Source organism: Populus trichocarpa, chromosome 18 (assembly GCF_000002775.5).
Source record: "Populus trichocarpa isolate Nisqually-1 chromosome 18, P.trichocarpa_v4.1, whole genome shotgun sequence".
NCBI classification, from domain to species: Eukaryota; Viridiplantae; Streptophyta; class Magnoliopsida; order Malpighiales; family Salicaceae; genus Populus; species Populus trichocarpa.
The window spans coordinates 14759159-14773254 of record NC_037302.2 but is presented as its reverse complement, the minus strand read 5'-3'; the positions used below and the strand labels follow the sequence as shown (position 1 = coordinate 14773254).

Sequence of the window (14096 nt, the reverse complement as noted above, 5' to 3'; positions counted from 1 at the left end):
TGACCTATCCTGTGACAATGCCATCATCTCTACTGACAAGCAACTTGAGAATATATGCTCAAGAAGATTCACTTGTTGGACTTTCGTCCAACTTCAGTAATTTCTCTATATTTACCTCTGAATTCACTTCACCCCACGAGCAATCCCATCATGTTTTTGCCTGCTGCTTTTAAATTACTTGAATAATAAAAGTTGAATTGAAAAAATGTGGGGTTACACGTGTGATTGAAGTTGCTATCAAAGTTCAAGGATACTATTCCAACAACTTTATTAATTACTAGAGTAAAAATAAATGCAAAATGTACACCATGTTTCCCATTCTCCCCAGCTATCAAAATGGTAAACAGCAATGCCACTCTACCAGTCTTCTTAACCATGCATTAGGAATTGGAATATTACTCTCTGCTGTTCATAACAGAAACTTGAGACTTTCATTCCTTAATCAGTATGCACTGGTAAAGATAACCATTAGAAAGAAACGGGGGGGGGGGGGGGGGGGGGGGGGAACCTAATCTGGGTAGTTGGAGGCAAGTAATTGCGAGCCGCATTGCTGCATCTGTCTTCTGAGAAAGGAATATTTACTTGTTGAATTGATCATTAAAACCAATCTGGTGAAATATGGAACTACATATATGGACCTGGATTAACCTTTTAGCTTGCTTTCATATTTACCTTCATCAAACATTGCCCCTATGCACCTCTCATTAGCAGCAGCAGCAGTACTTAAGAAAAACAAAGCACATTCAAGAAGGCTCAACCACAGGCTCACATATACCATTGATCATTTACTGTCTACAGTAACTTTTTTTTTTTTTACTATGATGCAATACCTAACTCCAAAATTCAGCTCTGTGGATTTCTGTGAGAATGAATGTATAAAGCAGGCTGTATGGACAATACTTCATCGAAATATTGAGCAGTTTCTGCTCATTTTTTAATCCATCACTCCTTGCAATCATCCGTTGGATCACCTTTGTTGGCATGTTTTAATTTCTGCCGTTTAGCAGCTATTTGGGGTCTCAGCTGCACAACAATTGACATGTTAACACATAAAGAGAAGAAAGCAATGTGTACAGTTATATGAATTATGTTAATAAGTTTTACAAAATACAGTCAGTTTTATTCCACATTTATTAACCTAACCACCAAAACCATGCTCAATGATAAGATTCAAAGTTCTCTCTACCAACTCTAACCATGCTTCTACTCTGAAACTGAATTATTTCACAGCTGAGTAATTTGTCGTAGAAACAGCCCTTGACCACAGCCTAAGCATGCATTCTTCGAAAAAGTAACTAGAGCAAGAAAGGTTAAATAACACAGACCATGATGTAGGTGCTAAAACTCTAAACCAAGAAATATATGTTCAAAACATACCATCTGAATATACTTTAGCTGCTTCATAACTTCATCAGTTTCCAGCTCCTGAGGCAGATGCATGGAACAAGATTTGATTAGGATAAAATATGAATTATATTTTAAGTATAGCTTGAGAATATTCAATAATCTCCACAAACTTGTACTTATAATGACGGTGAAGAAGATAATAGAAACCCGAAAGCATTTGTTTGCTACATAGAAAGTCCATTAATTCCGAAGACAACATATAAAAGCCCAATTCACCTGAGGTGTAGCACAGTCAGCATGAATTGGATCCCAAAAGACACAGCAGAAGCATTCCCAGTCATCAGTTTGGACTTCAAAAAGAGGAGCCCTGATACATCAACAACATTCTAGTACTTAATCTTCTCAAGCTTAACTAGAAAGAAATGTATATCAGATCAATTCTTAAGTGCAAACATGGAAGGACACAGGAATTCACATCCGCAGAGGCATGCACAAAAATTGAAACAAAGACAAGCAGGGGAAAGAGAAGATGCCTCTGCCAGCTTAGATCACCAAACATTGCATTTCACAATTTAAGTTATCGCAAAATAGGAAAAGACCACAGCTAATACTTAAATCAAGGCAAACAACAACCATAATGCTCAGAGAAATGAGCAGCCTTCCATGACATGATATAAGTAAAAACATCATCAGGAATTCCACTTCTGGATCATGCATGATGTGACACATAGTACGTAACTTTCCTTGTGAAGGCCAAATGCAATGTAGGGGGTAGATAAACCCTCAGAAGTCAGACCCATGGAGCTAAGGGACTCTCAAGGTGCCAGACCCACCCATACACCTGTACTAATATAATGGCAAAAAATATCACTGATAATATAAAAAGTAAAAACACCATCCATGCAAACACAGTAGTAAAACAAGAATAATGCCTTTGAAAATTTATTTTCAGGACCAAAATATTTGAAAATTTATTCCAGACTAAAATTTAAAGTGAATTGTAAGTGTTTCCTGGCCCAATGAAAATGTATACATCCCCATGCACTCGGAATCAAAACAAAAGGTTCAACTTTTTATAGACACATTGGCTGAGAAAAAAGAGATCCCTAGAAGTAGCAACCTTTCTGCAGTCTAATCCAGTAGGCATCAAATCACAAAAAACTGCTAGCCTTGTAGCATGATCTTAGAAAGAATCTCCCTTCGTCAATTATGACTTGGTGGGATTGTCAATGGGAAAGAGTTAGCAAACTAATTTATTTTGGGTCTCTTACGAAACTGCAGCCAATGCCATGATATATATATATATATATATATATATATATATATATATTAATTGATTCCACTTTAATCTCCCACCAATTGGAATGGCATTTTGAACCAACAGCACAAGAAAGGGCAGATGATTCAATCTGTTGACCAAGATGCATCAATGATAAGAAAGGACTTGCCAAGCTTCATGCTTGTCAATAGCGATTAAGATGAGTAAATTAAAATTAAACTGGCATTTCATTCCTGAAATTGCAAGACTAAGTTGGACACGGTAATGCCAAAATAAAACAAGTTCAGCACTGAAGGATTTAGTTGACAATATGAAATAAGGAGATTAAACATTCATGGTTGACTTTACAACCTGGTTTAAAATGAGTGGTACATTAATGCTTGCTCACATTTCATAATACATCCACTTGGTGAATGTTGTTACACAAGACATGAACCGCTAAAAACTTACAATGTGAATTCAAGCTTGATGGTTAAATTCTCCATAACATTTGTTGTGTTTTCCAACAAAATTATTACAGAAACTTCGAGGGAAAGATTTCCTAGTAAAGCATTGCTAGGCTAAAGACCTACCTCTACTCGAGATAGTTCATGGATGGGCCAAGTGTTGAGAGTTGTATAAAAACCCTAGTAGAGATTTTTACTGTGCATAGGACTCTCTAAACAATAACTAAAGCGTTTGAGTTTGAGTCTGTCCAACTAAAAGCAGGTTAATTAACAATAACACACAAGCAGAATCACCCAACAGACAAGATCATTATTTGGTTTACCTGCGCCATTTTCCACATATAGTTACATTGCCACCTTCTGCTGCATCATCTATGACCTGTCTACATTGAAGCCAATTACCTATAGAGCCAAATTTAGAAGGTTTGTTGTACTTCAATTCCTGCACAAGAGGATGTTTCAGTCCTCTCAAAACTCCAACAAATCTACTGCTAAACTGATGAAATTGAAACTAATAAACAATTTGAAGACCTACATGCAAACTGACAAAGTATGATGTATCCAATACCACAGGTTTGCCAATAGTGTCGACATCACTACATGAAAACCAAAATAACGGATGATGTTAGAAGTAACTGAGCTAGGACATACGGGTGATAATTAGAATCAGTCCTGTATCATTCTTAAATTTGTGAAAGAAAAGTTCTACTGCAAGGAAAAGAAAAAAAACAAATAAAATAGAGGAGAGGACAAGGAATAGAACACTAAAAACATCTATGTCTGAAAAAGCCATCATACTGCGCCTCAGTACAGACCGGGGGATCAACGAAGCACAGAGCCTTTTCACAGAATGATTCCTGTTCTAGCCTATATACCTTTCATGGAACTAAACCTACAATTTCTGTTCCACAAACAATCAACAACTACTTTTTGTTCTTCCAATCGCATTAAAAATAGATGCTCCAAATATGGGGAATTTATAGTAGTACCCTGAAAAAAATGTCATTTTGTTTTAAAAGCCAAATAATTCTCAGTTTCCTCTGCAATTGGGTCCAATAACTATAAACGCCACGAAATTCCTGAAGACTAAACTCTCTCCCCTTCTAAACATGCATCTCTCAAAGAGTCCGTGATCAACTCAAATTGGATATCATGGGGCCACATTGTGTGCTTCAACATGTTGAAGAAAAGAAAGTAAACCTTTTCAATCTACAAACATGCCTACAAAACGGCCACAGTGTTTGATCCTACCAAGCTACTAGAGTCTGTGCTACCGAGTCAAAAGGGGGCATATTTACACCATGGAATGTATCAAGCTATTAATTCAGATAAAATCTCGAAAATGAAGATTTATTGCAAAACCAAAGTCTATAGTAACGAACCATAGAAAGTAACATCTTTAATAAATTTGTAGCATGGCAATTCTTGGCCAATGTCATTGCAACCTCTTTCTAGCCTATTAAATCTTGTAAGGTTGCCAGCAAGACTCATGGACACTTGAGTCTCTAGGAGCAGAAGAAAAAAAAATGGACAGCACAAAAGAGCACAGGCATGAGCCCTCATTCTTGAAATGTTGGAACATCCCAAGATCATCATCATCAAGCTTATTTACTTTCAGAATGAAAGTACCGACTCTCTCTTCCAGAAAAAGACTCTACAGATAACTTACACCATCTCTATTATGCAGAATCCATTAGGATTCCCCAATTACTTATCAAACCTAACAAAAAAAGCTTTGAAAGGAAAGCAAGCTCCTGCTATGAAGATCCTTTACTTTTTATGGAGTCCAGCAACTTAGATGGAACATGCATTAAAAAAAGGAGGGAACCAACTCTCACATGTCAATCTCTAATGCTCCCCGTAACGCAAATCAACCAGCTAAACGAGTTCACACTTGAGCATTACTCCAACAAAAAAATATGACTTGGATATGAATGCTAATAGGAGGGTCTATAAGATAAAATTGCATGCAATACTCAGACTACCTATTTCTTATGGATATCTGTTTCACAAATTCAAAATTAAGAGGATTGGCAAAACGACATACTTGATAATGGGACCTGACCAATCTGGAACTTCTACTTGAAAACCTTTACCAACTCGAACACCACCTGTATATGGCTCAGTATCTGTCAACATCAATGCTATAGGATCAGATTCACCTATAGATGAAGCATCTCTACATCTGCCCATGTCACCAATTATATTGAGAGGTTTTCTGGAAATTCTCTCGTTGGGAATTATTCGTTTCTTCTTCATACATGAACGACATAACCATTCATCAATTGGTATTCTTTTTACATGAGGATTGCAGCAAGATACATGAAATGAATCTTCACAGTTATCACAAATTAGCATCTTTGCTGGGGACTCTTTAAGGAAACATTTTTTGCATGACCGCGAACTGCTGCTACCACTACCATCACCAATTCTTCTGGCAGAAGCACGGGTTTTTCCAGGCCAAATTCCATCAAAAGCCCTCTGCTTTCCGAGTATAGAGATACACCTGTGTTTTTCAGACTGGTCTTCCCTTGCGAACTCTGCTGCCATTACAGTGGATGAAGAGCACTCACCATTATCATGTCCTTCAGTCTTTGTAGAAGCTGAAACAAGTTCCACATCTGACTTTGATGATGAGCAACTATCATTTACACCGTCAACCTCAATGATTTTCGGCCTGCTCTTTTTTGAAGCTTCATCAGAAACCTGGTCTTCAACAAGCGAACATCCACTACTAGATTCTGATTTTGAAACATGCGGCTCTCCATTTTGAAGCGAACATCCACTTTCATGTTGATCTTGAGAAACTACACATGCCTCCTCAACTGCAAGGGAAGGACCATCAGAACTGACAACTGAAAGGCAATCTTGTCTGCTTCTCTTTGTGATTCCAGGGACCTGTGCTGACAAAAAGGTAACAGAGTTTCCTCGCATCTTCCTTCTACTGTATACAAACTTACTTGCAGAAATTTCAGACATTGTACTGAAAGTAGGTAGCTGAGGACTTCTTTGTAAACTTAATTGGCAAGAAGAATATACTGTGGGAGGAAGCATAAGGGCAGCTCCATGCTCATATTGAGAAACTAGGCGTTCCTCCTTGTGTGCAAATGAAGGACCATTGGAACTGATCACTGAAAGACAATCCTCTCCACTTCTCTTTTCCATTGCAGGGACCTGAGTTGATGAAAAGGTAACAGAGTTTTGTTGCAGCTTCCTTCTCCCATATACAAAATTAGGGGCAGCACCTTCGGACACTGGACTGACAGTTGTAAGCTGAGCACGTCTTCCAAAAGATAAGGGATGTGAATATTCAGCTCCATTGCATATTAGAGGAGACATGAGAGATTCTCTAACAGCTTCAGTCTCATGCTCATCTTCAGAACCTACATGGTGCTCCTTAACTGGAACTGAGGAACCATCAGAATTTATGACATAAGGACAATCCTCACCAGATCCCTCTGTGATTGCGGATAAAAAGTCAATAGTATTTCCTTGTAATTTCCTTCTACTATATACAAAATTAGGTGCAGAACTTTCAGACATTTTACTGGTGGTTGGTGGATGAGGACTTCTCGGAAAACTTAACAGGCATGAATAATTGTTACCCTCCTTTTCCCCGGTTATTGAAGCAGCTTCTTTACAGCAATCGTGGCAGTGTTCATGACATTTTGGGCCCATCTGCCAAATTTCAGTACCAGGCGTGACTTCACAAAATAAATTCTGTTTCCCATGATCAGATACATGAAATGGAGTAGATTCAATTGAATTAGGAAGGGAACTCGGTATCAACATTTTCACCTGAAAAACTCAGCTAACATCTGCCAGATGTGATTTTTGCTCTCTCAATCAAGCCACTGCTTAGCACCCTCCAATGATACAAACATGTGATTGATATAAACCATTAAACGCTCCCCTTTGTATACTGCAGAAATGATACTGATCATTTTCCAAATGGAAAACATCAATGAGGCAAACATTGCACAGCACAATGCTGAAGAAGTTCACAATGCTACTCGTATAGGCATGAACAAAAAATTCAGTAACATTCTAACTCATAAATAATAGCATCCATTATTTGCTACAAACACCAAAAATTTTGTCAGCATACTTTCATAACAAGACAACCATCATGATAATAAAAAAAGGACTTGTCCTCTGATTCTTAGCACTGTTAGAACTTTAAACACATAAAACATCAAGATATGATGCCTTATAACCCACAACTGCACTAGAACTATAATGCTCATCCTATTGAGAACCACTTGACAACTATTGAGGGCTTTTTTCTAGGGGTGAGAGGAGAGAGATTTTCCAATTGTTCTTCTTTTTTTCTTTTTGGTGTGTTAGATGAAAGAGATGCAAGAATTTTAAGAAATCAATCACATTCTAATCAATAACCATAGTTCGAGTGATTTTCTTGGCTTCCGAATTGTATCCTACAAATAGAGCTTGGTAATTTTTATCTTCATCTTAGAAGATACCTATCCTTTTTTGGTGTTCTCTATTCATTTTCTTCCTCAATATTCCTTTTACCAAAAGATTAAAGGGTTTAACGAATGTTTTGCATATAAGGGCAAGCATATAGCCATATAACATAATGACAGCTTATTAGATTACTATAAGAAACTAAGAGCTCTCTAACCTCAACTTTCCAAACGAGAAACCAAACGGCACCATTAGTTGCCAAATTTTAGGGCTTATAACATTTGTGTTCAAGTAGGCATTCATGGGTGGACAAAGAAAAATTCAAACTTCACCACAAAAGCAAAACCCCAGTCTTCCCAAAGACAACAAGAATCATCCAAGCAACAAACAAAACTTATAGTATAGACCATAAAAAGAAAACCCCGAACATGTACTCTCTTACCCACGAGAGGAAAAAAAAAAAAACCTTAAAATCACAACAATCAAATCTAACCAAACAAAACCTAAACCCAACACCAACTAGAGCTTCAATAACCAATTGAGACATTTTTAACTAAGTTTCAAGAACCTATTTTAACAATGCTAAGTGGGATTTTCTATAAAATCATTAAAGGGTTTGCTGGGTCCTTTTCCAAGGTACTCAAGAAAATGCCCTAACTTCTTTAAAACACCTACAATTCAATTCACAATTTCCTACTTTCTTCTCCTTGATTTCTTTCACACAAAGTTTAAGAAAGAACCACCAAAACAACAAGTAAATATCATTCAAGAATTACTGTAAATTCCATACAAACATCAACATTCAGATATCTGCAACATAAATCAATGGAAAAACAAACTAACAGCAAAATTCAAAACCAAGAAAGCAAAAAGGACAAGAAAGTTATACCTATTGTCAAAACCTTACAAGAATAAGGAAACGGCTGAGCAATGAGACTGCGCAAAACCCATCCCTCCTTCCCTCTCTAAAACTAAAAACTAAAAAGTCTCTCTCTGACCCCTTTTTATATTTTCTATGGGCAGGCTGCTTGTATGTGTGCAACCAGTAAAAAAGATGTTCCTTTTTTCACTTGCCATTTGATTTATTTGCTTATTATTATTATTATTATTATTGCCAATCTTATTATGACTTTTTTTTTCTTTAGCCTATCTTGAAACTCAAGAAATAGAGACAATCGGCACATAAATGCATGTCTCCCTGTCTAAAATAAATAAATAAAATCATAATAATAAATTTATTTTTATGTCTTATTATTTATTTTTTTATTTTTTTTACAAAACATGTTTTTTTTTCTTCTGTGTCTTCTCTATTCAGTGATACTAACTAAACACCATAAAAAAAATTAAGTTGTTTATTAATTAGATATTAATGATCTTCCGTATAAAATTATTATATTTATGAAAAAATTTATGATTTTTCTTGAATTAATAACAGAGTAAATCTACCTATTATCAAAATCAATACCTCCAATGTTTTTGACCTTTATTGTAAGGTGAGTATATAATAAAAATGTGCCCATGATAATATATTCAAGCAAAAAAATAAACAATGAAAATAAAAAACTTGTTTGTTGCTAATCTAGAATGATGCTGCTTCTTAGAGTAGCAGTATCTGAACTTTTAACTCTAGATGTGTGTCCTCTCTTCTTGTTTTATGAGTATTGCTGGACTAAGCACTTGCTCTGCTTTGCAGCCCTTTCCAAAACTAAATCTAAGAGCCAATGGAGCAAGTTTTTAGATTATAGATTATGAGTTAATAATCTTTAGATTATAGATGTGATCTTGCCGTTGAATTATCAGCAAAGCCTCAACATTGCTTGGAGCAAATCTTTCAAGATTTTTATGCTATTACTCCTGAAAAGGTTGAAATGCTTCAATTGACTTGGCTATAACCAAATTTCCATTCAAAGAATGCCAGCATTGTTTGGAGCAAATCTTTCAAGATTTTTATGCCGAAACCTCTTATTTCGGTCCTTAGGCCTGGGGCTCCGGATAGTGTGCGTCTGGAATCTCTCAAGGAAGGATAAAACCACTGCAATGTGCCACTTGATTTCAGACTTTACATGGATTACATTCAATTAGATTGAGGACATAAAAACATGAACATGAAACCATATATTATCTGTTAATGTGGAAAGAAAAGGAAAAGAAGAACGCTACATTTGCTCCACTCAATGACCGAAGGAAATGTAACACAAATTCCAATCGCTGGTTCACCATATACAGGCTCTATCGAAAAGAATTCGCACTTCAAGTCCAGATTTTATCTGGGTTTTAAAAGCTAGAATGAGGAGTTTGTACAGTAGTCAGTAACATCTAAGCATGATGAATCGGCACATTCCTCTGCCTGAATCGTTCAGATGACAAAAGGTACTTAATTACCTCCCAAGTCTTAAGTCAGGACAACAGCACGCAAAGAAGTATGGAATATTGTTCCGATGGTCTAATCGTGTGTTGTCTGCTGGACCAGTGGCCTGTGAAGCGTTGGAGCTGGAGAACAAAAGGCTGTTAGCATTGAGTGTCAAGTGAAGACTGATTCAAATAACAGAAATTATGTTACTGCCTACACTTTTTAGTGCATAGAAAATATAATACTCGTGACTGATCAGAAAAGCAGACATGGTAGCGGCTGCATCCAAACCCTGCAACAAATTGGGATTCATAATGTGCATTGCAGAAGGCTAAAACTGACCTCAATATCCTAGTGAGGCATGTGTGTGCATGCGTGTGTCCCTGGGTAAAATCTTTCACAATGAGAGAAGAGGTGAAAGTAATATCATTTCTGATACTTTCATGAAGATCTTCGGGGGAATCATCAACATCCAAACATTGAAGAGATTATGACTGAAATAAGCACCATAGCATCATCACATAATAATTGCTCAGAGGTTCATGCGCGTGCAAAGAGCAAGTCATTTGACACAGGATGTGTAACAACTAACGTGTATCATAAGTCTGGACGAGCCAAAGAAGATTTTCACTGATTATAACTTTTAATCCGATCGTTAGAAGAAAAGCTCTTTTAGTGCCGTCATTCCTCCAATAAATTTAAACGAAATTCTATTGCACAGTTCCAAAAAAAAAATCAACCGAATAGTCGAAGAACCTTGCATTCATACCAGATAAGCAGATAATACATGACAGTAACCTCAACTTCTACCATGACAAGTCCATAAACAAAGTATAACCTTTAATTTGTTTGTCATAACAATCTGAAAAGGCAGAGGTTTGATACATAAATCTAAACCATAAAACAACAAAGAGATTCTAAGCATTCTATTCCATCACCTGAACTTCTCAGAAAGAAATTCCAAAAGGGTAATATCTTTCAATTATCCTGGACTAATGAAAGATGGAACATAGAAGTGGCTGAGAGCTGCTTGAATGTAATGGAAAAATTAATCCACACTCTCCAAATTTATCATTTGCGGGTCCATCATATACTTCTTTTATACCTAAGTTCAGCAGTAACTGATCATACTTGTTATACATTAGAAGAAAGTGAATTAGCAATCATTAAGGAGTTGCCATTAAAGGAGAGAGCAAACATGTCAAGAATCCGCAAAGCTTCAGCGCAAACACAATATGGGGGTTAGATAAACCACAGAAGTCTGAATCGTGGTTTGAGAAAAGCTACAATTTGTAGCTTTTCTTAAACTTTCTTCTTCTTCTTCTTTTCAAACCGTAACCATAAAAGCTACAACAATATCAAACACACACTTAAGTGTTTTGAATCACCAGCGCAAGAAAGAGTAGCTGATACAATATGGTCATATGGTCACAAAGGTCTATCATTGAAAAGAAAGGACTTGTCAATCTTCATGCTTGTCAATATCATAGCATTTAAGACAAGAAAATCAAAATAAACCAGCATGAAGGAAACCATTGGGACTTCATTCCAGAATACAGGAAGTTCTACGGAGTTGCATTTAGTTGCAAAAAAGCTGGGACTCTCCAAGCAATAACTAAACAGTTCGGGTTGGAGGCTCTCCAACTAAATGCAGGTTAATTAACATAAACACACGAGGAGAATCACCCAAGAGAGGAGATCGTTATTTGGTTTACCTGCGCCACTTTCCACATATAGTTACGTTGCCACCTTCTGCTGCATCATCTATAGACTGTATACACTGAAGCCAATTACCTACAGAGTCAAGTTTAGAAGGCTTGTTTGAATTCAATTCCTGCACTAGAGGATGTTTCAGTTCTCTTAAAACACCAACAAATCTACTGCTAAACTGACAAAGTATGATGGATCCAACACTACAGGTCCACCAACAGCATCGACATCTCTATATGAAAATCAAAATAACAGAACAAATGACATGGAGCAGATAATATTCTTAATTCTTAAGAAAGTAAAGTCCTGCATGAGAAGAAGAAAAGGAGCAAATGACAGAGAGGAGATAACAGAGAACAGAAAACTAAAAATATTTGTCTGACACAACCTAATGCACTGTGCCTTGGTACAGACTGATGAATCAAAGAAACACAGAGCCTTTTTCATGCGATGATTTATGTCCTTGGCTATACATGCAACTAAACCTACAATTTCTGTTCCACAAACTATTAATTACTACTTTCTGTTCTTCCACCACGTTAAACATGGATTCTCTGCAAAAGGGAATCCATAGTCTTTCTCTAAATAAATGTCATTTTGCTTTAATGAAGCCAGATAATTCAGTTTCCTCTGCATTTGGGCCTAAAAACTGTAGAGGCTAAATGATTGCCTCCAAAATGTTTTTGCTCAAGGCCATTTAGTATCGTTATCAATCATGAAGATTCCAGATGAGTGGACTCTCTCACCTTCAAAACCTGCAACATGTTCGAAGAAAACAGACTAAAGCGCTCAGCCTACAAATCCACCTACAAAATTGCCACCATGTTTGGTTCCACAAATTCTTAGTCACCATTACATATGCTACTAAGTACTGAGTGAAAGGGGGCACTAAAGATCCATCTGGATATCCAGGGATGTATCAAGCCATTAAATCTGATAACATCTGGAAAATGAAGATTCATTTCAACACGAAAGTCTATAGCTAAAGCACAATACAATATAATATTTTTATAAATCATAACACAGAAATTCTAGACCAATGTCATTGCTCCCTCTTCCTAGCCTTTTAAATCTTGCAATGTTGCCAGCAAGACTCAAGAAAACTTGTTTAAGAACATGATAAAAACAGCAATGGACAAAATAACACAGCATGTAGCGTATAAAAGGCTGGTGACTGAAAGGCAGCTTCTCCAGTTCTCTGTGATTCCAGGGTTTCCTGGCAGCTTCCTTCTTCTGTAGACGAGATTACATGCAGAACTTTTAGACATAGTACTGACAGTTAGTAGCTGAGAACGCCTTTGTAAACTTGAAGGGCATGGGGGACCCTCTCTGTTGTGTACTGGAGGACGAACATAGAGGCAGTTCCATGCTCATGTTGAGAAAATCGGCGTTGCTTCTTACGTGCAGCTGAAGGATCATCATAGCTGATTAGAGAAGGATATTCATCTCCACTTCTCTTTGGCATTGCAGGGGCATGCCCTGATAAAAAGGTAACAGAGTTTAGCTTCCTTCTCCCATATACAAAGTTAAGGGCAGAACTTTCAGACGCTGAACTGACAGTTGTACTTCTTCCAAAACATAAAGGATGTGAATATTCAGCTCTATTGCATACTATAGGAGGCATCATAGGTGCTCTAACAGCATCACTTTCATTCTCGTCTTCAGAAAGTATATGGTTCTCCTTAACTGAAACTGAAGGATCATCAGAATTGATGACATAAGGAGAATCCTCTCCGCATCTGTTTGTGATTGCTGATAAAAAGTCAATGGTTTCCTTGTAACTTCCTTCTACTATATACAAAATGCTAGTGGTTGTTAGATGAGGACTTCTTGGAAAACTTAACATGCATGCATAATTGTTACCCTCTTTTTTCCAAGTGATTGAAGTAGCTTCTTTACAGAAATTTTGGAAGTTTTCATAACATTTAGGGTACATGACGTGTAACATAAACTAGATTGTGATTTCCAAATCTAAGAAGTCCGGACGAACTTGCTGATGGAAACAGATATTACTTTTAATCTGATAGTTGGATAGATTGAAATTTTACAAGCACGTTCTACAAGCTAGCATCGACTTTTAATCTAGTTGGTTTCGCCTTTTTCATTATAATTAAGCTACATCATCACATCTGCCAAATTTTAGCGCTAGGCATCCAGTACAAAACAAATTCTGTTTCCCATGTTTAGATGCATAAAATGGAGTGGACTCAATTGAAGTAGGCAGTGAACTCTGATTTCTTATCACCTGAAAACCTCAGCTGACATCCACGGATAAGATTTTTGATCTCCAAGTCAAGCCGCTGCTTAGCCCCCTCCTATGGTGATTCAAATATGAGATCGATATAGACCACAAAAATGCTTCCCTTTGTTTACTGCTAGAATGATACTGATCATGTTCCAAATGGAGAACATCAAAGAGGAAAACATTAGACAGAACAATGCTGAAGAAGTTTGCAATCCTACTCGTGAAAGAAACCAGGAAAGAAAAATTCATTAAACTCCTAAAGACATCGATTGTCTTGACAAACACTAAAAACCT

The 14096-nt window shown here is 36.8% G+C and overlaps 1 protein-coding gene across 10 annotated transcripts; it reads right to left on the bottom strand.

Moving 5' to 3' along the window:
• Positions 1-239: 239 nt before the first annotated feature.
• On the bottom strand, positions 240-8588 carry LOC7490497 (uncharacterized). 10 transcript variants are annotated; one of them, XM_052448981.1, is made up of 8 exons: positions 8387-8564; positions 6871-7150; positions 5120-6750; positions 3608-3668; positions 3396-3514; positions 1624-1714; positions 1378-1425; positions 240-1023 (listed from the first exon to the last, which is right to left on the bottom strand). In XM_052448981.1, exons 3-8 carry the CDS (start codon positions 6748-6750, stop codon positions 943-945), a joined length of 2031 nt encoding a protein of 676 aa, XP_052304941.1. In that variant the 5' UTR covers positions 6871-7150; positions 8387-8564; the 3' UTR covers positions 240-942. The 10 variants fall into 10 exon arrangements, 8 of the variants coding, with proteins under 8 accessions (XP_052304941.1, XP_024445975.1, XP_024445973.1 ...); XM_024590207.2 differs by having other exon boundaries at positions 6871-6994; XM_024590205.2 differs by having other exon boundaries at positions 5120-7150.
• Between the last annotated feature and the right edge of the window lie 5508 nt (positions 8589-14096).

Excerpts from the sequence above, each read along its gene's own strand:
- LOC7490497 (XM_024590205.2), bottom strand. The coding sequence starts at position 6,864 with ATGTTGATACCGAGTTCCCTTCCTAATTCAATTGAATCTACTCCATTT. Across the intron at positions 3,515-3,607 it reads CATACTTTGTCAGTTTGCAT|GAATTGAAGTACAACAAACC; the intron begins GTAGGTCTTCAA and ends CCTCTTGTGCAG. Across the intron at positions 1,715-3,395 it reads ATATGTGGAAAATGGCGCAG|GGCTCCTCTTTTTGAAGTCC; the intron begins GTAAACCAAATA and ends TTGATGTATCAG.